A 26,192-nucleotide genomic window follows, 5' to 3' on the forward strand; every position below is an offset into this window, starting at 1 on the left:
ATGGTCTTATATACGTCATTGCAAAGGTCTTTGAAATATCTATCATTAGATGTCCATATTGTCTATAATAATGACTTAGTAATCCAGATATAGGTCAAAAATCGAGGTTGTCCTGGTTTTTTCCTTATATTTCAGCCATTTGTCGACCGATTTTCTCGATTTTAAATAGCAACCGTATTGATGTATGAATCATGTATGTAAGTTATTTGGGGGCTTCGGAAAGTTGATTTCAACAGACAGACGGACAGACAGCCAAACGGACATGGCTTAATTGACTCCGCTATCTATAAGGATCCAGAATATATATACTATATAGGGTCGGAAATGAAAAATGTAGAAATTACAAACAGAATGACAAACTTATATATACCCTCCTCACGAAGGTGAAGGGTATAAAAATGTGAATAATTTGTCTTAATTTTTATATGGCGAAAGTAACAGATTTTAAAAATGTTAGGGATTCATAAATCAGACATTGCTAATCTTCGCTAACATCTCTTCACTTTGCCTTCATCAACTTTGAAAAAGCATTTGATCGAACATATGGGATGCACTTAGAGGAAAATGTGTCCCCGAAAAGTAATATAACTTAATAATGTCACAATATGTATGGTTTGAAAGACGAGTGGGCCACGAATCGGAAGTAAGGCAACGTTGCATTTATCACCTCAATTGATTGTCATAGAGGCTACTTCCACCAAAAAGGCCAAACGCGGTAGACCTAAGAAGTAACATTGTCTCAGCTAATTATTGAGAGAAAATTACAGTCTGAAGATTAATGCTAGCAAGTTCAAGGCTATGAATTGTAATACTTTTAGGGAATCCTTGGGTAACTAATGGCGTTTTCTTTTCTGACATAAAATGTTGCCAACATATTTTGTACCATTTATTAAAAGTTACCCATACCCTCATAATGTTTTACATTTTTAACTAGCACAATAGAACAAAAACCATTAACATTTATGCAATTTTCTTTTATGTACCTTCTAAATGTTGTAAAACTATTACATTTTGCTGTTTAAAAAGTGCTGCATTTCTAACCTTTTGATAAAATTTAGGGTGAAACGTGTAGCATATCTTCGGGGTTTTAGGGCAACATTATTTGAAAAGACCACATTATACCCTTACCAAACTACATTTGTTTTAGAAAAGAACACAGAAAAGGGTAAAAGGCAGAATAAAGGCATCATTTATGCCAGAAATGAAAACGCCATAATATTTCGGAAACTGATTTTCTTTCAGTGAGCCAATAATGATAAAATTTATTAACACACAAACTATCTGATAGTTTGGATCCGAAACATTTATTTTTTCTAACGATGTTTTTATGATTTTAGAAAATTCATGAACGCCTTTAAACAATCTAGAAACATGAAGTTAGTTTTGTTCTAATGGTTCTCTTCGATTTTTCTAAGTTATTAGAAACATAAAATAATATTTGTTTGTGTATGATGCAACGCTCTAAACATAATTGGTCTAAAAAATTATAATTTACTTTTCTAACTCCAACCAATTGGATGTAAAACATTATTTCTATAAAAGAATCATAAAATGTATACATATTTGCTCCAATTTACCCTCATTTGTTTATGACTTCTCTAATGAGTATTTAAGTTGGCTAAAGCTTGGGCGTGTACATAACAGGCAGTAGGCAACAAATATTGTTGGAGTTTAATATTTATATAGTACATATAAAGGGTCTTCCAATAGGGACTTCCGAACTTTGAATGTTGATAGCGGCCATATTCTACATCTGTGTATAGGTTAGGCTATGAAGGCAGCTGGTATTAACCAGCTCACTTGGGTCTATAAATCGGTTCCTTTGTGATACCCTAAGGATCATGCTCAGGTCCTAAATAGGATACTCACATGTCGGAATTGGGTTCAGTGACGAATCAACCAGACGCACGAATGAACGAATCTATCTTCCTGACATCCACAGTAGATAGATCAGGTAGGCCGTCCAAAAAAGGACTGCCTATTATCGCAGTCTGAACCCCCGATAGAGGGCAAATCCAGTTTCCTCTTCGTCTTCATCGTGGCAACTTCTACAGAAGTCGTTATATGGAGTGTTCAGTCTCCTAGCATGCGCACCAACCAACATCTGACGATGGATGGATGGATATAGTGTTCAACAACAACGACGTGTGTTAGATGAATGGGCACCGGAGTAGTTGGAAGCTGTCCCTAATGTTCACCATCTTCAACGATGAGGCCCATTTCTGGATGAATGGGTACGTCAACAATCAAAATTGTTGTCTTTAGGAAGTCATCGGTCCATATTTCTTTGAGAACTACGTTATCCACGCCACGGCGAGTGCTATAGGTCGATGATTACCAACTTCTTTTGGCCTGAATTGGATGATGTGGACACCAATAACATGTGGTTTCAACAGGACAGCTCTACGTGCAACAGAGCTCATGCCACATTGGACATTTTCCATAAGCGATTTGAGGGCATGGTCATTCCACGTGGAGGTGATGTCAACTGGCCACAGAGATCGTGCGATTTGACCCCGTCAGATAATTTTTTGAAAATCAAATTCAAATCGGACACTGCATGTAAAAATTAGCAGAGGCCCTGATATATTGTGGGATCTATAAGCAATTTGTTTCTGTTTATATGATTACATTTCAATGTAAACACAGTTTTCATTCACCCTGTATTTATGCAAATATAGACGTCGACAGTCGATCATCATCATCATCATCGTGAGGCGACAACAAACTCCCATAAACATACTTAAGGGAAAAAACTATGAAAATTAATGTAAAAGTAACACGCCAACATATAAAATCGTCTTAAATACTTGCAGCACAGTTTGTTTTACCTGTACATTCAGTATGGTATTTTGCATTTTGTTTGGGTTTGGATATTATTTGCTGTTTTGTTTACTTTTTTAACTGCTTCAGTTACTGTTACCAACTTCCGCATGTGTCAACTCGCTCATTAAGGGCAAGTTTGTATGCGAAAACATATGTAAGTTTAAGTAAGTGTATTTTATGCATGTATACACAACAAATTATTGATCCAGAGGCCCGTTTAAACAAAACAAATGTGTATTTCAAATAAATACTATTCATACTATTATTTACTTGTCACTATTTATTTTCTCCATATGTTATGAAATGATTCATAGTCGTCAAATAAATCCCCCTTTTCAAAAAAATATTTATTATTAGTTTGTGTTTTCTTGATTTTGAATATTTAATAAATGCAATTTAATTCGCGTGCTTGAAATTTTTATAACCAGCCAACTTATTTATTTTTTTTATCAGTATAATGAGTTAAGTTAACCCTGAAAATAACTATCAGTCATTTGAGAAACATAAATACTTTGCACATTATTTAGAATATTTGTTTGTTTAATTGTGGCACTGTGATTTTCACATAATTGATAAACATTTATACATATAAAATATTTGTTATTATTCATTGAAATTGAAATCTTATTACAAATATTGAATATCAAGGGACAAGTGGTTTTGCAAAAATTGTACTTTAAGTAAATTGTGTTGAACATGGTAACAAATACTTTCAAGTTAAAACAAGTAAGAGAGCTATATTCGGCAGTGCCCAATCTTATGTACCCTTCACCAAATTATACTTCAAAATAAAAATTTTAAAAATTTTTAAAAAATTTCAAATTGTTTTTTAAAATTTTTAAAATTTTTTTTTTAAATTTAATTATTTTTTTAATATTTAGCGAAAAAAAAACTTTTGGTGAAAAAAAATCGGGTTAAAAAATATTTTTTCCGATTTTGACCCATTGTAGGTCCAACTTACTAATGGTTTTATATACGTCATTACAAAGGTCTTTGAAATATCTATCATTATTGTCTATATTAATGACTTAGTAATCCAGATATAGGTAAAAAATCGAGGTTGTCCTGGTTTTTTCCTCATATCTCAGCCATTTGTGGATCGATTTTGCTGATTTTAAATAACAAACTTCTCGAAAGCATGTCTGACAGAATTATTGAAGATTTGGATCCCGAAGATATCTGGGGTCTTCAGAAAATTGATTTCAACAGACAGACGGACATGGCTTAATCGACTCCGCTAACTATAAGGATCCAGAATATATACGTGACGGACAATACAATAGAATCACTACATATGAATTCGATTAAAGATGTAAAACTACAAAATTTGATTTCATGTGGCTTTATAACATTCTCCACATTCTGCATGTGGCGTTATAACATTCTCCAAAATATTTACATACAAGTGCTTATCCATATTTTCTTTAATCCAATAAATTGGACCAACGCAATACCAAGAAAAGCATCCCCATATAATAATATTTCCCCAACCATGTTTAAACGTTTTTGGTTTTTGCCATTTTTTGGACGTCTAACCCATGTCTTATCATCACTACCAATTAAATTAATGTTCGTTTCGTCCGTCCACTACACATTTTGCCACTTTTTTATATTTTCTGGCCCACATCAATCCTTATGATTGCTCCTGGTTTTAAATGAAATATTGGTAGTGATTCTATTGTAATGTCCGTCACTGTATACTTTATAAGGTCGGAAATGAAAAATGTAGAAATTACAAAGGGAATGACAAACTTATATATACACTTATCACGAAGGTGAATGGTATAAAAAATATAAAATTACAAACAGTGCGCGAGAAATAAATAGTGCTCAATTGTGACATATAACTATACCGTTATTTTTTTAATATCTGTCTGTGCTGTCAAAAACTTTATGCTAAAATGTTTTTCTAAGAAAAGCTGGAAATGAGGCTCAACAGTGGTTTAAAATCTGATATTATTCGGTAGCTCGTGAACGATTTTAGATATTTTAATGAAATTTCGTAGTTGGAATGCTCATCTTTGGTCTACAAAATTTTGTAAATAATTACCAAAAATTCAGTTCTCATTTGAATGTCTAGAAATTTGCAAACATCTACAAAAAAAAAATACGCTGAGCGATCCATCATCCAAAATTTAAAAAAAAAAAAATAAGAGGAAATGTCAGTTCTTACTGCTCCCCGAGGCAGTAAAAGCTTTTGGTCATTCGTTAAAAGAATAAAGGAAAATGCTAGTTCCTCAATTCCTACTCTTTTAAGGGATGGCCAATCATTCTCTGACCCGTTTGATAAAGTTAACCTTTTTGCAGAATTATTTGCAAAAAAAATCGAACCTACCGGAAACAATCAACCACTACCCGAGCTGGAAAGAGTATCAGCTACTATGCCGAATATATTAATTAGCGATCTCGCAGTTGAAAAGGTTCTAACGGATCTCAACATAAACAAGTCTCCTGATGGTGTACCAGCACTGGTCTTCGACGCTAGCTCGTCCGTTAGCTAACCTTTTCAGCACATTATACTGGGCCGGCAATTTTTCTGTATGTTGGAATAGCCCAATAGCAATTTGTTCTGCACTTTCCAAAGTTATGGAGCGTATGCTTAACTACCATATTTAGAGTCCAACAATCTACTCAGCGACCGGCAGTATGTCTTTCGTAGAGGACACTTTACTGGAGAGTTGATAGCCTTCCTATCGGAAAAATTGTGTAGTTCACATTCACCGTTTTGGCGAAAGTAAATCGGTGTTGCCAGTAAGTTTTGTCTCTTTTATTGTTCATCATACATCTTGAAAAGTTGGGACAATTTTTTTCTCTGGCAACAACCTGCTCGTTTGAATGCTCAAGCTAGACTTATTTCTCTACAATGCGTGTACACACGTACGTAAGAGAAGAGTAAATTGAAAAAGCGCGGCGCCCATTATTTACCTTTCCCTGCTCTAGACATTTCTAAGGCGCTTTTGGCGTCAGTAATAACATCACTCGATTTATATCGATCTTTCTCAGAGATCGCACTATACGAGTTGTCGTAATAGGATCTAATCAAACGAATTCATGATTAATTCAGGGGTACCGCAATGCTCCGTTCTTTTTCCTACTTTATTTCTTGTCTTTCTAAACGACCTTCTACGTCAAACTTACAACCCTATATATTCATCAAAATTTGCCATTCAATTGAATCATCGTTTCTTGATGTTCAAGGCATGAGTATTTAGTGCGATGTCCGATAGACTAAACACATTTTTGGAGTGTCGAAGGAAGCCTTGGTTTTCTAAAACGGTGTAGGAAATACTTCATTGAATCTCCTTACTATTTACACCAATTATATTAGACCGAAAATGGAATACAACTTGTTTCCGAAACCCGTAGTTTTTTACGCAATATACGTTCGTCGACTGGACAGTGGATCGCTACAATATTTCCTGTTACTTTCAGTATAGGAAAATTCAAATCAAACGTCCACAAACACTACTTCCTCTATACTCCCTCCTAAAAACTATTTTCCTAGTTCCTATACAATGCATTGCATAAGTAGGGATCCAAAAAAAGGAAGCAAATCGATCGATACACTGTTGTTGACATATGCAAAATATCAATAGATGCAACCGGTGCCAATCAGTAAAATTTGTGTGATCACAAGCTATTTTAAAAATTCCGAATCCCCGGATTTATGAACATTTCACATATCAAAGAGAAACAAGTCATATCTAAAACGAATACTTATTTGGAAGTGTTTGACAAATCTACTTTATCAAAGGTATAGAAATGTTAAACGAACGTTAGGGGAAAAGTACACGTTTTACAATATAGTTTTTTGCATTGTCTGTTACTATTCACTATTTAAGTGGTATAAATATGAATCCAAGATTATTTATTCCAACAAACCCGACAAAGAATTAACTTTAAACGTTATTTAAATTATTTTACAGTTAATTAAACATGTCTGGCCACAAAGGAATCGTATGAGAGCTGCACTATAATAGAATGAACAAAAAACCCTCATCTTAACACAATAACGAAATTATATTTAAATAAAAAAAACAACACATGACAAAGCGTTAATTAGTAAAGACATTGAAATTAATACTTTATTTATTTAAAACACAGGTTAGAGCGGAGACGTTAATTGTCAAAGTGTTATAAGTCTGTTGTGTGAAAAACACAATATTAAAAAAGTATAAAAAAAAATCAACAATCTCTACCGAGGAGAGTAAAACCTATTAAAACAAATCAGAAAATTCTAATTACAAACCACTAAAAATGTGTTTTAAAAATTAAAATAAAGAAAAATGCACCAACACTCTCCTTACAACAAATATTAAGTGTTAATGAAAGCTCTAAAAAAACAATAAACAGCACACTTTTACTAGTTAGTGTGACACCAGCAACAACGTGTGACAGTTAGTGTGACACCAGCAACAACGTGTGACATAAGATGACATCTTGTTAACACAAATTCATACAAAACAACAAGACCCTGAACATACAGCCATAAACCCTTTATACTCGTCGTCTACAAGAAGGAAAACAAACTACATATATTCAAAAAGTAGACAAATATGTACTCTCCAGCTATAAATATCAAATTTCTTGGCTAAATGTGTGTCAAGGATGAGGACGGCTTTCAAATACATTCACGAAGAAATAAATACTTAGAATAAAAATAATTAATTTGTTTTTAGGTTAAAGTCTAGAACACATACCTGAATTCTTGTGTTGCTTGGAAGCTTTCATCGTCTGTTATGGAGAAAACACAAAGGAAACCTTCGCCACTGCGAAAATAATTATCACGAATGGCAGCGTAATCTTCTTGGCCGGCTGTGTCCAATATATCTATTTGTACTTCTTCGCCATCTAAAACAACCTGGATAAGGGAATTTAATTAAAGGAAAAGGGGTTATTAGTTGTTTAATACATAGTAATATTATACAAGGGCTACTACTTATATTAGGAGACATCAAAATTTTATATCAGCAAAATTTTATTGTACTCTTGCTATTTTAGATCTTTTTTCACAGAATTATTTTTTAATTTACGACATGAATTCAATCAACAACAGTGTGTCGTTCAAGTTTGCTTCGATTTTGGAATATAAATTGCTTCCAGAGCCACTGAGTTTCGCTGGTATTCAGAATCGTATCGGTGCGAACGATATGAATCCCCTGAAGGTCATATTGTGCGAGCAATTGTATCAACAATTGGCCTTAAAACTAGCGATTAGCGTTCTATAAGAACATCATAGATTTGGCTTGAAAATTAAACAACAGTCTACTACGTCTCATTTAAGAAAAGAAGGAGAATTAATGATATTTTCCAAAGTTCTTCGAGCACAATGTGTTAATTTCTTTCAATAAAACCGGATATGTTGCCACCGAGCTATTAGAAAGAACTACGTGGAACTACTATTTGGGAGAATGAGGAACTGAAGCTCAAAATTACCCCAAATAACAGATTTCCAATCTATCTAAATAATTGACCAATCTGACCTATAGAGTTATAAATGTATTTATATTGGTTTGGAAAGTATGTTGGAATTCAAACTGAATGTCCTAGAAAAATATGAAGAACGCGACAATTACTCTTTACTAGGAAATGGAAACAGTGTCAGAAAACCGTATATATCGAAACAGAGCGATGTGATCAACACTGAAAGATCAATTCCAAATAGTATTCCACAATTTGGAGGATTAATGAAAAACAAACGCAAACGTTCCAACTTTAAAGTCATGTCATTCCACAGAATTGGTTGCAATCTATCAAAGTGACCAGTAGATTGTAATATTACCATAAATCCTAGCAAGATAACTGAATTTTCAACGTTTTCAACAACATCAAAATCAATGTTACCACAGAGCACTAAAATTCTTTAATCTTGCAAAAGAAGTAATTGAAAAGAGTTGAGATGAAGAGAGGGAACTACAATAGTACGTTCAATTCTTCAACATGGTGAATTATGGAAATTATTCTCAGTCTGTGTCAGCATCTCCACTGACAACATTATACAAAAGGCTCCAAGTTACATTGTTGGGATCCAGGAATCTTTGTCTTAGAATATCGCAAAGCAATTGGAATGTGTTGATAATTAAGTTTACTGAGTCAACACTGTAATATTTTATTAAATTAATCTACATGGGATAAGAAAAGCAACCGTCATATTTTCCACTTTTAATGTCATTCTAAAGAACTGTCTTCAATCTACCACCACGAACTGCAAAGTGTGAATTTGCCATAAATCCTAGCAAGTCGCAATGTAAGTACAAGATAACTGACTTCCAACCCATCGATTTAAACCACATCAAGACTAATTCACAGAATTAAAACAGCAATTCATCCTAAAGAGCATTTGGAACCCCAACTCCCCCAATTTTTCACGATGGATTTTTCGTTTGGACGGAAAAAAACTACCAAAAATCTTCAGAAAATTATCTTAATTCATGTGTACTAGAAGTCTCCAAGTTATACCGCTGTGTGATATGGAGATCATTCTAGTCATTGCAAATCACGTAAACTTTCAGATTTCCAAGCAAATTATGTAGGACTGAACCTTGAATTATTGTTATATTCCCTTTCCTCAGAATTAAAACAGCAACTCATGGTACGGATCACTTGAGCCACGGATCACAAGGATAATTATAGGATAAGTTCACTGAACTTGGAATAACCTAGTGGATTTTAGTTGATCCTGAATGATTCTTCAGCAATATTTGCATCAAATCATCTGTAGAGCATCAAAATTATTATTCCACCGTGTGAAATATGAAATATTCCAGAGATTTTTGTCATTGAAAATCACGTAGTATTTCGAATTTGCGAATTAACATCAACATTTATTCTTATATTCCCTTTCATCAGAATTAAAACAGAAATTCATAGTAAGCCGCATTTGAGCCAGGGAACATAAGGACAATTAAATGATAAGCTCACTGAAATCGACACAATATTGTGGATTTTACTTGATCGGATCGAATTAAATCCTCTTCTCTCTAGCAGGATAACTAGGCAATTTTGGCTTGTTCTGGATATTAATTTCACTAATTTCGATAGCCCGGAGTCATATCCCCGTGTTGTAGTCTTTAATAATTGGACATTGTCACGAAAGAAATATGCGAAAGATTATTAAGGAGAGCTGGTTTGTGCGGTTCAGAAGTGGTTATTTTGACACGGAAGACAAAGATCGCCCGGGTCAGCCAAAAAAGTTTGAAGACCATGTATTGGAGGCATTACAACATGAAGATTGTTGTCAAACTGAACAAAAAGCTTGTAAAATCAATGGCAGCTTCTCAATCAGCAATTTCAGAACGTTTGCAAGCATTTGGATTCATCCAAAAGCAGGGAAATAGAAAGACCTTGAAAAACAAGTTTGTATGTCTGAAATGCTGCTTCAACGCTATAAAAGAAAATCATTTTTGAATTACTTGCGATGAAAAATGGTTTCATTAAGACAACCCGAAGCGTAAGAGATCGTATGTGAAGCCCGGTCAACCAGCCGAAACGACAACATTGCCAAATATCCATGGCGCTAAGGTAATGCTCAGTATTTCGTGGGACCAAAAGGGTCGTATCTATTGACTGGTTTCAAGAGAGCATTGCCAGAAAAACGTCCAAAAAGTGGTTGGGACGTTTTGCCTTACCCGCTTTATAGTCCAGACCGTGACCCGTCCGATTACTATCGATGCAGAACCCTCTCTCTGGGATACGCTTCACTTTGGAACAGAGTATCCGGATTGATTCGTTCTTGGTCTCAAAAGATAAGCTTTTCTTTTGGCTCCGAATTCATATGTTGTCAGAAAGATGTGAAAAGACCATAGCTAACAATGGCCAATAGTTTGAATAAATTTATATTGTACAAATTTATATTGTACAAAATAAAGATAAAAATTTTTAAAAATCCAACATTTTTAAGTCATACACCCAATAACACTCTACATTCCCACGACAGCCGGTTCTACGCACCTGAATGATCCGAGTTCACTCGGCCAAGGGCTGTCAACTCAGCAAACACTGCTGCTACAACAACAACATAACACTCTTACTTGTTGATGTATAAAGATTTTACTTAAATTTTCTCTAAAAATATAAGAACTAAATAAGTCTGTTTAATACTCTTTTTCAAACTTACCTTTTTTCTATAACTATCTGCTTTGGTTGGTTCATAATCCTCAATAAACTCATCATACATGAATTGGAGTGTTAGGGCCGATTTACCGACACCACCACTACCAACCATTATCACTTTGTGTAACGCGGGTCCAACTGTTGGTTTTTTACTCATTTTGGTAATGTGATGTATTAAGTTTTCAACTAAATTATATTGTTGTTTTGAATGTAGCTAAACTTCTAAGAAATAATATTTATATTACAATATAAATGACGTCAGTGGTTTGGTAATTAAAGACCCAAGGGGTACAATATATGAAGAAAAGGAATTATGGTTTACAACAAGTTAAATTAACTGCAAAGAAAGAGAAAGAAAGAAAAAAATCACATAAATATTGATAAAATAATACTTATATTTATAGATAAACACAATTATAAAGCATTTAAATATGTTTACATAATATTGTACATAAATAAATAAATTGTTAAAAAAAAATATTGTAATTGTTTAAAAATTAAACAATTTCCGTTGATTTCAATTTTGTTTTGATTTGATTTTTTTTTATAAAATTCAGTTTATTTATTATTTTAGCTTCATTCAATTACCAACAGTTTAAACATCTGTTTATGGCCAAGTGTCCAAACAAAATATATATAAATAAAACCTCTATAGCTGGGGTTTTGTGTGTTTTGGAGTGTCAGTCTGACTAATTGCTTTAACAGCCTTTGCAAAAATTCCATACATGAGTTAAGAGTGCTTGTTTGCCGTGTATGTCCAAAACAATTTAGAAATATTTAACAAATAAATAAAATTTCCAGATATAAAAACGTTTAGGAAATAAATGAATAATGCCGGTAACCTCAATGAATTTGTTCAGTTTGGATTTAAGGCTTTGATTTTTTTTAGATTTAAACAAATTCGAAGATGTTTCAAAGATGTTTCATTATGGGAAGGAATATCGATCTTTACAGGTCAAATCGGTTATCAGAATCGTTCAGTTAAATTAAATTAATAAAACTCCGGTCATTCCCAAATTGTTTCTGCTTTTCCACAGGATTTAATAGTATTTCAATAAAACTCGCACAAACATGGGCCACCATTTCTGACTGATTTTTCAAATTCAAACATAGATGTCGTTCACTTCGGTACGGTTTTTATGGATATATTTTTGTTCTTCTAATAAAACATCATCGATGCTACGCAGAATTTTATATTACAAGATCCCCAGTTATTTATTGTAAAATTGATCATATTTGGAAATTAGTTTAGCTCGTGTACATTTATTAAACAATAGTCATAATATCGTGCCTGACAATGAATCACTCTATCATGCATATGATTCAGAAACTCTTAATACAAACCAAAAGCAATAAAACAATTTGGTGTACGAAACTCTTCAAATGGACGCCTTAAACTTCGGTGAAATCGTAAAAATCGGCAGCCATATTATAGATTTCTTTAAAACACTGTGGAATGGTTAAACATGAAATGTTGGTTGGTTAGTGTCAGAGTCAAATCCAACACATTTAGACATATTTGGTGATACTACGGAAAGCTCCACAAGCTGATTACTCACCGTAGAACCAAGCCGACCTGTCCCACAATTAGACAGCTCACGAAGACAGACGATCACATGAAGATCATTCGATTCTATGCTCACGCGGAACAGTGACATTAAAGCTATTTAACTATTGAATGCAGCAACAGCTGTCTCCACCGTAGAACCAACTCCACCACGTGATAAAAGTATAGAACATTCTCTAAATCGTTCCACTCTCTGCAGTTTTGGTCCATTATAATACCACGGAACGCTACTCTAGCACATTCTCCACCGTAGAACTAATTCAATGTCTGATATGTCAGACAGCTCATCAAAGACAGGCCATCTCTCATGAAGATCATTCGCATCCTCGACAGTACAGTGGCGGGAAAGTGGTATACAAATTATTGAACAATCTCCTCATCGTTCCCCTCTCGGCAGTTTCAACATCCCAGGAATACAGGGTCGTATATCTGTATATGGGAGATATGATCTATCAACCATTCTGAACCTTTTGTATCCAAGTGTTTCCTTTCATTCATTCCATTTCCAACACAACCAAGGTCTTATATAGATATTCGTATATCTGTATATGGGAGATATGGTCCATCATCCATTCTACACCCAGAACCTGACATTGGCAAGTATTTATATTACAAGTATTTAAGAACAATTAAGATAATGAGCCGACTTCAGCGCAAACTCCTTCTCAATCAATTGTATTGGATATGTTCTTTTCTTCAGATAATATTATTAAACTAAGAAAAATAATTGAATGAATAATTGAAATGTTGACCAAATGATAAGTTGCAGACAAATGTCAGTTCCTCATTCAATTTTCAATTTGCTTTTTACAGAAGTAAAATGCATTCTCCTCCTTATATCTTGACATTCAGTTTGAAACTTAACGTAGTGTCCAGAATGATGCCAATACATTTGGTTCAATGCTAGATGTTGCACAAGTAAGTTGAACGAAATCCGTTTAAAGGTTTCAGAGATTTTAGAGAATAATTCCATAAAGCCGTATAACAACACATCCCTCTAGTGTGCCTCTGATGAGGATGCGGCAAATACTAAAAGAACCGAACATTTACATAGTCCTCCTGTGTACACTCATAAAAAAAATTGAGTAATCCGTACTTAAATCAATCCGGAGCGGTGTCAATAGTAGGGTAAGTACGGATTTTCTTATACCGAGTACAAAATACTTGATTCAAGTACGGATTCATCAAGTCCAAAAATCTTAATTTTAGCTCTATTTAAGAATGGCTAAGATTGAATTAATCCCTAAATACGCTTGATTCAAGAATTATAAACTTGATTTAAGCACGACTTCGTACTTGATGTAATCCAAAAATAAGATTGATTTAAGAATGTCCGAGATTGAATTAATCCCAAAATGAGTTTGTTTCAAGAATTTTGAACTAGATTTAAGCTTGAATTCATACTTGATGTAATCCTTTGATCGGATTGATTTAAGCTCGAATTCGTACTTGATTTAAGCCAAACTAAGATTGATTTAAGAAAAACACACTATTTTTTATTTTTAATAAATTTTATTTTGTTTATGAGAAATACAAATAAAGAAATATAAAATTTAACTATAGTATTACCCTGCTTAAAACACGTTTGCCACGGTCATCTTCTTCAATTAACTAGTTGTCAACTTTGGATTGGACAGAAATTGTGTCGTCATTGATGCCAAACTATAGAATAAGATTAAGATTTGTTAAATTATATTTGCAAAAAACAGTATTATTTAATGCTTACCTGAATTTTTTTCACTAAATTCGATTCGAAGACCAAGGAGAGGTATTGCTTCCTTAATGTTTTCACCTTTCATATATTGCAAGCTGTTGTATGTTACCTGAGAAGCTAAAAATGTACAAACAAATGATATAATATGAAAATTGTTTATAAATTTATTTATAATATTAACTATACAATATTAAAGGTTCAATCCCATATTCATAAACAATTTTAAACATTTTCAAAGGTTTATAAAACAATATATCCATACAAAATTCTTTGATAAATTTAAAAATTATTTATTAATATGAGGATAAATATTTAATATCGTACAGTTGTTTTTATATTTTTTCTAATTGAAACAAAAATGTATTGACTGTTAAATTTGCATCATTCTTTAAAAAGTGACTGTACTTGTATTTTTGAATAAGAAACATATTTTTCATTTCTGGAACAACAATAACATCAGTTCATGGACAAAAAACACTTATTTATACTAATACACACATTGGCACACAAAGACGCAAACAACAAATTACATATATGTATATGTAGGTGTTTGTGTGTCTATATTATAGACACACAAACATCAAGCACGATAATTCTTAAACTAAGAACAAAATGATTGTATTATTTGTTTACAAGTGCATATTTTGTTGTTTGCGTCTTAAAAAAACCTGTTTCTAAACGATGTGCGCAGCTACATATGTATGTGTGTGTTTGTATAAATGCAAAAATATTTCTTATTGAAAAAATTTGTACGTATACGTATATACATATGTATACATACCACGTTGTACCGTTATTTTTTTAAAGAATTTTTTGCAAATTCAGCAGTCTATTTATAAAACATAATATAGTAAGCCAAAAGAAAACATGTAAAAAAAACTTATGTACACAAAATTGTCGATTGGCTTGCTGTGTTATGTTTTATAAATAAATCACAAATTATAATAAGTAAATTAATGTTTGACTTACCTTTTAAACATCCATATACACTGGGTTGGTTAAACTCATGGAGAAGCTGGAGCAGGTGGGTGTCTTTTTGTCGGGAGCCAGTTCTGCTTCACTCATAATATTTTTTCACTTAGCAACGCAATACACAATACAATATAGAACACCGAAAACACTACAGAACAACTTGAACGGACAAAACAGACTGATGGAAATTGCATGTAACAGCGCGAGTACAAAATAACTTTGAGAGCAGTTCAGAGAGTAAATTTTATGCCGCTCTTTTTCTCTTAGGCATCAATATAAGAATTTTTTTCTTATTTCAAGTCATCTTACTCTTAAATTGAAGTTTAAGAATTAACTACTTGATTTAACTTCTCACTTGTACTTAAAACAAGATTTTCTTACTTAATTCAAGAATTTCGTACTTGTTTTAAGAAAATTTCCGCTTGATTTGTTTAATTAATCCCGTTTATACTTGTTCTAAGTACAAATGAGTATGAATCGTACTTAAATTTTTAAGTACAATTCTGGCTAAATTTGAGTAAAATAAACTTAAATTTAGAAGTGCTTTTTTCTTTCTGTATACATTCAGGTTGTAAAACCAATAATAACTTCCCTATTAACATCCAAAATAGGGAAGCATTTTAAAAAACCCATAAATAATTGTTTAAGAAATTTCCCAAACCATAAGTAGTCACCCTCGCATTAATAATTTCATTATAATTAACTTCAATATAAAAATTATTTTCTCAGCAAAATTACCAACCACAAAAATGTTGTTACCAACATTGTTATTTTTATAAAACTTTCAAGTTTAATTGAAAGTAACGCTATTAAATTAAATTTTTTCTTTCTCATTAATGTTAAATTGACAGTGACATTTTTGTATTGTACAATAATAAAAATAAAATTAAATACAAATAAACAATCTGTTTTAAATTTACTTATGAATTGTGGTATTTAGTAAGTGTGTAAAACAAGTAAATTTTATTTTATTTTTACCCTTCTCATGCCAATCACTTTACTCACCAATCACCACACAGATTGTGAGTCACTGAAAGAAAGTTTTATTTAGAACCTGAGAAGTTTATGACTGATTGTGTTGTAAATAAAACTTCATGTAAAGCAACAGTAACAACAGAAACTAAAAAATTATATATAAAAATAATTTACGGTCTTTAGTCACAATAATAATGTTTTTGTTGTTGTTATCTTTAATCATCAAAGAAACACACGTGAAATACACATGTTCACACACTACACTAACTACAATACAAACTTTAAACTGCTGCTAGATTTTGTGGAGAAAGAAGAAATGCTACTTACTGGAGGAATCTGCATCCAGAGATGTTCTTTTGTTATTTAACAAGAAGGTAATTTATTATCACTCAGCTAAAAAATTCTCCAAATCTTGGTGAAAACCTCTAAACTACCAGCACTTACTGCCCAAAACTCCTTCTAGATGATTTCGTCTTTTGAAAAATATAATTTATTATCACACCCCTTAAATTTCATAAAATCTAGGAAAACTCTTACTAGTGTTACTCTTACTAGTGTTGCTCTTTCGAAAATCCACAAAAAGTTCATTTATTAAACCATTCCTAAAATTTATAGAAATCTAGGTAAAAATATCTAAATTGCCAGCAACAGCTATAAATTGGGGTAATTATTTGTAAGTCATCTGAGATAATGAACAACAACGATTGCTTCAAAACTGAGACCCTTGAAACACGATTGCTTCAAAACAGGACCTGTTTTAAGGACCTAGATATTGGAATATTTTCTACGAACAAATCGATGGCATAACTGAAGTATTGACTATAAAGAAATTCTGATATGCCGGCTATAAATTGGGGAAATTCTTATTTAAGTGGTCTGGGATAATAATCAACAACGATTGCTTCAAAACTGAGACTGTTAAATCTACAAAGACTGCTTGAAAACAAGAACCAAGATCCCAAGACCTTTTCTGGAAACAATTCGATGGCATGAATTGTCGAATATAAAGACATTATAATTATGCAAACTGCTGATAAATAAATTTATGTTTACAATAGATGGCGTATCTTTAGAAAGCGGATTTTGTTTTTAATAACTTTTATGTCATTTTGAATTGTACATATCTGTCATTTATTCTCACTTAGTTATTGTATATTATAGCGTAAAACACAAAGTTTTTTGCTTCGAAAATGTCGAATTTTGTACCAACTAACAAATCATATGCGGGAAGTTTTGCTTTACTTTTTTAATTTGAAAAAAAGTGCCGCTGAAGCACACCGATTGCTCATCAAAGCTTATGGAGAATATGTTCCATCGGTATCAGCATGCGAGAGATGGTTTGTGCGGTTCAGAAGTGGTGATTTTGACACGGAAGACAAAAATCGCAGGATTCATCCAAAAGCAGGGAAATTGGGTACCTTGAAAGACGATTTTGCATGTCCGAAATAATGCTTGAACGCTAGAAAAGAAAATCATTTTTGCATGCGATAAAAAATGGATCCATTACTATAACCCGAAGCGTAAGAGATCGTATGTGGAGCCCAACCAGCCAGCATCGTTTTCGAGTTTTTAAAATTAACCTTCCGTCTAAACAATCCATCCAAGAAGCTCGCTGACCACCTCTTCCCCTGGAAAGAGGATAACATCATGGCAAAGATCAGGCAGACCGCCACCCCTGGGGACAAAGGTAGAAATCAAAGATCAGCAAATACACAGAGGACGTTGTTTCTAGGCAACGACAGATGTCAGCCCCATTATCCTAGACCAGCTACAGCAGACCAATCATCCACTTAGCTGGAACAACAACCGATTAACGAAACTGATACAAGGCAATAATAATAATATACTGGATCTAATGGCAACATCGTACATGTATCCGAAGTCTCGCTACAGCAGACCAATCATCTATTTAGCTGGAACAACAACCTTTTAACGAAACTGATACAAAAATAACGATAGACTGGATAGCAACATCGTAAATGGAGACGCACGATACTCCAATAACTAGCACAATGAAATCATACATGGGAAATACGCGAAAAAACTACTGCAACAAATCGTATAATAGGGAGATTAGGGATGTCAATCCCGAAATCCCGGGATTTTTCGGGATTTCTTTTTCACAAATCCCGGGATTTTTCGGGATTAATGAATCCCGGAATATTACAAGATTTTTGATATTTTCAGGAAGATTTTTCAAGCTTCTAAAATACCTAGAAAGCTAAATTTCAGCATACTTATGTATAATTCTAATCTCGCCGAATCTTGTTTTCAATTTTGTTATGGATTTATCACGGTTAAATTTATTTTAATTCAATGCATTAGTTTTTGCTTTGTTATATTTTTTCTTATTTATATTAACGAAATAAATAGTTTTTATTGTTGAATTTGATGTTTTTGACGTTTAACTAAAATCCCGAAGTCCCGAAATCCCGAAAAATCCCGGGATCCCGAAAAATCCCGGCGTCCCGAAAAATCCAGGGATTTACATTTCTAAAATCCCGAATCCCGGGATTTGTAAAACCCAGTCCCGTTTGGCATCTCTAAGGGAGATGCTTTGTGAAAGCCAAATGCTCCCAAGAGGGGTAATGAAAAAAGGGTCCTATTTATTATAAGCTGCAGAAATCTTGTCAGAACATCACAGGTAACATGTATGGAAAACAACTGATTCGTTTGAAGCGAACATGGGCCGAAAAACGCCCTGAATATGCGGCCAGACATGAAATATTCCATCATGACATCACGCTTTATAGTCCAGACCGAGCCCCATTCGACTACTATTTGTTTCGATCGATACAGAACACTCTCTTGGCTTGAGTCGTCCTTGGCCTCAAAAGATGAGCAGTTCTTTTGGCTCGGAATCCATATGTTGCCAGAAAGATGGGGAAAATATCATAGCTAACAATGGCCAATACTTTGAATAAATTTAAATTTAACAAATGTTTCAAAATAAAAGCTAAACTTTTGAAAAAAATCCCGCATTTTTAAGTCATACATCCAATAGTAAACACTATTATCTATAGAAAACACATTTCCCATACAACGTTTTGAGTATAACAGTATTTTCTATAGAAATTTTCAGTAAAGCACAATTTTCTATAAAAAATGTTCGGCATAACATTGAATGTTTTACGAAAATTTACTTCTATCTTGGAAAATTCAAAAAAGAAGACAAATTTTATCAGAGAAATTGTAGTAACCAGAAAAACTATAATATTATAACCAAGAAGTTCGACCAATATAACGATCAATTCAATTGTGATTGATCATAATGTGCATTCTTTTCCTATCCCTTAAAGGAAGTTAATCGATCTTCCTATATTTTACTGGTGATTAGGATATTTTTCTTGCGTTAAAAAGGTATTCGGAAATTTGAGTATTTCCCTATTACGAGGACGCATGTAAAGCTACGTAAATAAGTATTTTAATTGAATAATTTTCATTAGAGTGTTTTATACAATTAAAAATTATTATGAAAAAGCTTATACGAAAATTATAGAATTTTTAAATTTTAGTACTCTGAGGTGGATTTTATTTTGATACCTAGTAAAAACATATATTTCCATCCCTGTACTATTTTCATTTATTAGCAATTCACAACTCCATTTATACAATATTTACCACACTGACAGCAACATACAACAAACACACCAAACATAAACAATGTATATTCTACAACAATAACAATAATAATAAAAATCATATGATTACAATTGAATGCAAAACAAGTACTCACTCTCTCTCTCTCATACAAGTGATTGAGTGAGTGCGAGTACTTATTGTACAATTGTTTGTTCGTGTGTATCTATGTATTTACTTGTTTATCAATGTTTGTTGCGGGTAATCATCTTCGTCATCATCATCATCGCCATAATTATAATAATTATAATCACTTTTATTGTTATTAGAGGCTTACTTACGATTGTTTACATCTTTTATTTTCATTTCTTTTCTTTCTTATTTAGCTTTTTCTTTTTATTTCAACTTTTTTACAACCATTATTAAAATTTAGTTTAAACTGGAGAGGGAGGGGTGCTATTAGTTTCATGGTTGCCTTTGGGAGTTTAAACGTGTAAGTTGTTTTTAGGTTTGTGTGTTTAGAGCTGCGTTTAAATTAGCGGTAAAATTCATGTTCATTGAACTTTAAATTTAACTATGGGTGTTTTTTTCTTTTGGAACTATACGTGGGTCACTCTGGAAATGTTTGCGTTTGAAATTTGATAACTAAGAACAAACAATTTATTTTGTAACTTGACCTAGATTTCATAATTTTATAGGTTTTGCTCATGAATCAATGTTGACTAAAGTTACCGATGAATAATCCAAATTAGCGTTATCATCATCATTTAACCTTTCAGAAGCGGTAGCTAACCTCGATTGTCTGAATAAATTAATTAAAAAACCCAGGATAAACAAGAACGTCAATAAAGACCCTTTTAGTTTTTAAAATTCCCTCAACACGGTAAAGGTATACCACGCAACTAATGTACCAGATCTTAAAATAGCAATATATAAAAGGTAAGCTCTTTCTTATATTCTTAATATGGGAAAAATCATCATCTTTTCAAAATCTATTCTCTCTTTAATGTACATATTCCAATATTCCCCTTAAAAACAATATTATTATTTACCAGCTGCCTAAAATATAAACATTGTAATGATTTTCCTAAAATGCTTTTTTTAACTTATAAATAATTGATTTATAAGTTTAACATGTTCGTACAGTCAGACATTCATCATCATCATCATCACAATGCTGAAATATATATTTTTTTACAAAAACTATTGAGTACTTGTCGTACATGATGTTAAAGATTTTCTTCTCTCCCCTTTCGAATTAAATTAAAGAATAACATTTGTTATTTATCAATCAATTTCCTGAATGGGGGAATACAAACTTTGGAAATTGTTTGCTACACTACTCACTCAACTTGTTTAAATAGGAAAACATAAAATTGAAATAAATAAACAAAAGAAATTAACCCTTTGTGGGTAGCAGGTGACATGAAAGAGCGAGATTTTGGGACTGTTAAATTAAACAAGATACTGTTTAATCAAATACGATGTATTTATAGAGAACAACAAGAACGATAATGTTTTAAGAAGAGTACATGGAAACGACCTTTAGAGAGACCAAGGGTTTGGATGGCATCGACTCTGTTACTGGCGAACGTTCATGCAAACATTGCTGCTAATGACGCAATTGGGAGAGCTTTAAGGTTGCCACCGATGCCACTCAAGGGTTGGATAACATGGCACTGCTATCTGATCTCAGTCAGAAAGTAGAGCTATGACCTTCCATCACTGCGGCTAAGGTTAAAGAGAGGAGTGATTCGGCATTCAAAAAAGCTTCACCACATGACAAAAAAAGTGCTAGTACAGTTCAACTGGTTGTCGTTCCATTACATTCCACATATTATTGACAACGAAAGCTGAACGATGAAAGAGATGAGTAACAGGTAACAAGAAAGGGGATATTTTGGGATTGTTAAATCAAACAAAATACTGTTGAAGCAACTACGATTGTTTTAAATAATATAATGGCTTTATAGAGGACAACAGGAATGACAATGTCTTAAGAGCACAGGGAAAATACCTTTAGGGAAACCAAGGGTTTGGACGCCATTGACTCTGACACAATTTTGAAAGCAGGACTGACACTGGTGGACTTTCATGCAAACATTGCTGTACATGAAGGACTGCTAATGACGCAATTGGGCGAACTTTTAGAATGACTTTTTTAGGAAACCGGTGCAACTCAGGGGTCAGTCAGAAAGTGTAGCCCTGTCCTTCCATTACTGTGGCTAAGGTTGAAGAGAGGAGTTATTCGGCACCTCAAAATGCTTTTTCAGATGCCTCAAAAAGTCTCAGTACAGTTCAGCATGTTGTCGTAGAAGGGGAGCCGAGTTCCATTCCACGAACTCCCACTGAACGAAGGGAGAGAAGTAATGGAACCTCACAAGGTATATTTCCCACACTGGCGGCCAAGGAATTGGATTTAAGAAAGAATGCAGACACAAGCTGGATCTCTTAAGGGACCATTAATCAGCCTTTTAAGAAAGCTAGATCTTGAGACGATCAGCCTTCTACGTCAAAGAAGTCATCCAACCTGGTGGGATACGTTCAGCGGCCATCATAGATCAGTATGATAAGGATAGGAGGATCAATTTTCCTACATTGAAAGAGAGAGGAATGCCTTCTGCACGGAGAGGGTACGATTTTTCCTGTAGAGTGTTGTGCGATCCTCTGACCAATCGACCACGAATGGATGAAACCTTGCTGAAGAACATGTATTGCATAAAAACTACCGGTGTCGGAAGACCAAGTTTCAGATGAAGAGTGAAACACAACCCGAGTTCCATTCCACGTAGGCCAAGGCGTTGAATTTTAGAAAGAAAGCAGTTGAGACTCAAGCTGGATCTCTTAACGGCCCAATAATCAGCCTATCAAGAAAGCTAGATCTTGAGACGATCTTCTACGTCAAAGAAATCGACTAGCCCGGTGGATGCGTCCTTCATAGATCGGAATGAGGGACAAAAAGAGAGGAATGTCTTCTGCAAGGGAAGGGTACGGCTAAATATAAATTTTTTCGTGTAGTGTGTTATTGCGTAAAACCTACGGGAGTCGGGAGAAAAAGTTACCTAATTTCAGATGAACACATTATATTTTTAAATCGGCAAAACAGTGAAACACAACCCACATTGCGCCGATGCTCCAAAATAGACTTCGAAGCACCGGGGCGGTACATGATAGTTGTATTCCATTTTCATTTAATAAAGGTGGTGTAAATGGTAAGAAGATCACATGGAGTGAATTATTTTCTACACCTTTTAAATAAAACCGATGCTCTTGAATGCTTCTTCGACACTTGAAAAATGTGTTTAGTTAAGCGACTTGGTCATTTCTAGACCAAGTGATTCCGATTCTCACAAACCCATTCAGAGATTGTCATACTATCTTGTCTCATTGCCACGATCTTTGGCACGCTATGTCAAGAATATAGCAGAATCGAATATAGAAATCTTACTTATTTTAACCTAGGTTGAACCTTTTATGGACTAAAGGACTAATATTATGGGTCTATGTGTATACTTAAGTCTTAGGTATGGAACACAAAGCTTTCCTCCCTCTTTTTATACCCTTCACCATCGTGAGAAGGGTATATATAAGTTTGTCATTTCGTTTGTAATTTCCACAATATAATTTTCCGACCCTATAAAGTATATATATTCTGGATCCTTATAGATAGCGGAGTCGATTAAGCCATGTCCGTCTGTCTGTCTGTTGAAATCAATTTTCTGAAGACCCCAGATATCTTCGGGAACCAAATCTTCAACAATTCTGTAAGACATGCTTTCGAGAAGTTTCCTATTTAAAATCAGCAAAATCGGTCCACAAATGGCTGAGATATGAGGAAAAAACCAGGACAACCTCGATTTGATCTATATCTGGATTACTAAGTCATTAATATAGACAATATGGATATCTAATGATAGATATTTCAAAGACTTTTGCAACGACGTATATAAGACCATAGTAAGTTGGACCTACAATGGGTAAAAATCGGAAAAAATATTTTTTAACCCGAATTTTTCACCAAAAAAAGAAAATTAAAAAATAAAATTTTTTTTTAAATTTAAAAAAAAAATTAAAATAACAATTCGAAAATTTTTTTACAAAAACTAAAAAAAACCAACTTCGAAAAAAAAAAATTTTGTTTATCTAAAAATATTTAAAATTTGTATTTTGAAGTATAATTTGGTGAAGGGTATATAAGATTCGGCACAGCCTCTTGTAAATATACGACTTATTTAAGTAATTATTGAAACATATCCACAAAAAGAATACAAAATGTTCTTCTCCTAATAATTTATTTCATTATTGAATGCCTGGCCTAAAACGAAATTACTTTTCCCTCCAACAATACATTTTGTTTAATCACTTTAAATACAATTGTTATGGGTTTCCTTTTTTTATTTTTTGCTATTTTGGCCGCCACAAACACTTTTACTTATTAAAAGCTAAAAAAAACACGTTATGAAGAAAGTTTATTTTTATCAATTAAAGTTTTATTTTTCGCAATAAAATACAAATAAAACGTGTTATTTCAACGATTACGACTGTAAACAAATATTGGTAACACATTTTATTATGGGGACACAAAAGTACTCGCAATATAGACGACAACAATTTGAACCAGTTTTAAATAGTACCTACATTTTGTTGTTTTTGTTGAAATCTGCTGCAAACAAAAGCAGTCATTCATACATTTATAATAAACTACATCTAGGTTATGAGATCTAGAGCCAGGCATTCAGCGTCCGCCAGCAGAGTAGAGACTGAAAGCCAATGACCAACCAATAAAATTGAAAAAAAAAAAATAAAAGGAAAATGAAACGAAAACAAGTCAAATCTTCAATTTAGTTTATTTTTATTTAGTTTTTTTAATAAAGGTATGAGACTGGGCTTAATTTTACACGTCTACTCTAGTTTGGTGTCACTGTAAAGCGAGAGTGTGTGTGTTTATTTATTTAGTTTGTAGTGTTGCCGGATGTTTATAGGAAAATGAATTTAATTTCAAAAGGTTGTTTAAAATTTTTAAATAGCACAACAAAATGTTTGGTGCAATTATTATATGTTAAATACTCTAAATTTTGATTTGATTATCAGCCTCTTTATTAAAACGATCGCTGAGTTCTGATAGCATACGATGATTTAGGTACCAGAACGCGACATTGGAACATGAACATGTAATATTTTGGACAAATTTCCAATCATGACTTTTGAATTTCAATTATCTGGCAACTATTTCTACACACTAATTTTAGTTTCAGTTAGTAGATTTTGTTGCTGTCATTTAGTTGGCTTTTTAGCTTTTTGTTCACATTCATACAAACAAATACAATTAAGTTTAAAAAGAAACATGTATCGTAGCTTGTAAATTGTCTTGACTTTGTGCCTGCAGCTGCAAAAAAAAAAATAAAAAAATATTGTTGTACAATAAAAAAGCACACAAAACTTAACTCTTTGATGGATAAATATCAGCTGAAAGTTCATTCAACCTATCATTTTTTTTTATTATTTGTTTGTGATTTTTTTTCTTTACATTTATTATGTATCAATTTTTGTGTCTTTCTTTAAATGGTGGCACATTTTGTTAAATCTACATCGTTTTTTGTGTGCAAATTGTCCAATATAATAAATCGTTAGACAAATAATAAAATCAAAAATTATATAAATGTGTTAAAAAACAACTCGATAAAGATATGATCATTGTTTTTTTTCCTTTAATAGAAGTGTGTTGTGTTTTTATTATTGTGTATTGATTTTATTTATTGTCAATTTATTACATTATGAGCGATTAGTTGATCAATCGTTTAATGCCTTATTAAAAATTACAACTATTATTATAGTTTTATTATTGCACATAATAAGTATAATGACCATAATTGAAATAAAACAGAAACTGTTTGGTTTAGCTAAATGCACTGCACGAATAAAACTAAGCATACAAAATAAAAAGTAGGAAGAAATTCTTTGTTGTGAAATAAAAATTTCATACAGTGCACGAAATAAACTAAGCATACAATAAAAAAAGTAAAAAATAGGAAGAAATTCTTTTTCTGAAATAAAAGAAGCGAGCTATATTCGGCAGTGCCGAATCTTATATATACTTCACCAAATTATACTTCAAAATAAAAATTTTAAATATTTTTAGGTAAACAAAATTTAGGGTTTTTCCAGTTTTTTTATTTTTTGAAATTTTTTTTTTCGAATTGTTTTTTTTTTTTTAATTTTAATTTTTTTTTTTGTTTTCTAATTTTTTTAATATTAAGCGAAAAAAAACTTGATGAAAAAAAAATCGGGTTAAAAAATATTTTTCCGATTTTGACCCATTGTAGGTCCAACTTACTATGGTCTTATATACATACATACGTCATTGCAAAGGTCTTTGAAATATCTATCATTAGATATCCATATTGTCTATATTAATGACTTAGTAATCCAGATATACATAGGTCAAAA

General features: G+C 32.7%; 1 protein-coding gene and 1 long non-coding RNA gene across 3 annotated transcripts in view; both read right to left on the reverse strand.

Annotated features, from left to right (window-relative positions):
- Rala (Ras-like protein A) overlaps positions 1–26,192 on the reverse strand; it is a 69,777-nt gene that overhangs the window by 16,474 nt on the left and 27,111 nt on the right. For both annotated transcript variants that reach the window (XM_065508385.1, XM_065508386.1), the window contains exons 2-3: positions 10,943–11,275; positions 7,527–7,687 (exon numbers count right to left, since the gene is read on the reverse strand). In XM_065508385.1, the coding sequence (XP_065364457.1) occupies positions 7,527–7,687; positions 10,943–11,095 (314 nt within the window). In that variant the 5' untranslated portion in view covers positions 11,096–11,275. The remainder of the gene's footprint in view (positions 1–7,526; positions 7,688–10,942; positions 11,276–26,192) is intronic.
- Positions 13,998–15,344, reverse strand: LOC135956803 (uncharacterized). The gene is made up of 3 exons (XR_010576386.1): positions 15,189–15,344; positions 14,232–14,336; positions 13,998–14,167 (listed from the first exon to the last, which is right to left on the reverse strand). It is a non-coding gene; the product is annotated as an uncharacterized LOC135956803 (long non-coding RNA).

This window comes from Calliphora vicina, chromosome 4 (genome assembly GCF_958450345.1).
Source record: "Calliphora vicina chromosome 4, idCalVici1.1, whole genome shotgun sequence".
In the NCBI taxonomy this organism is placed as follows: Eukaryota; Metazoa; Arthropoda; class Insecta; order Diptera; family Calliphoridae; genus Calliphora; species Calliphora vicina.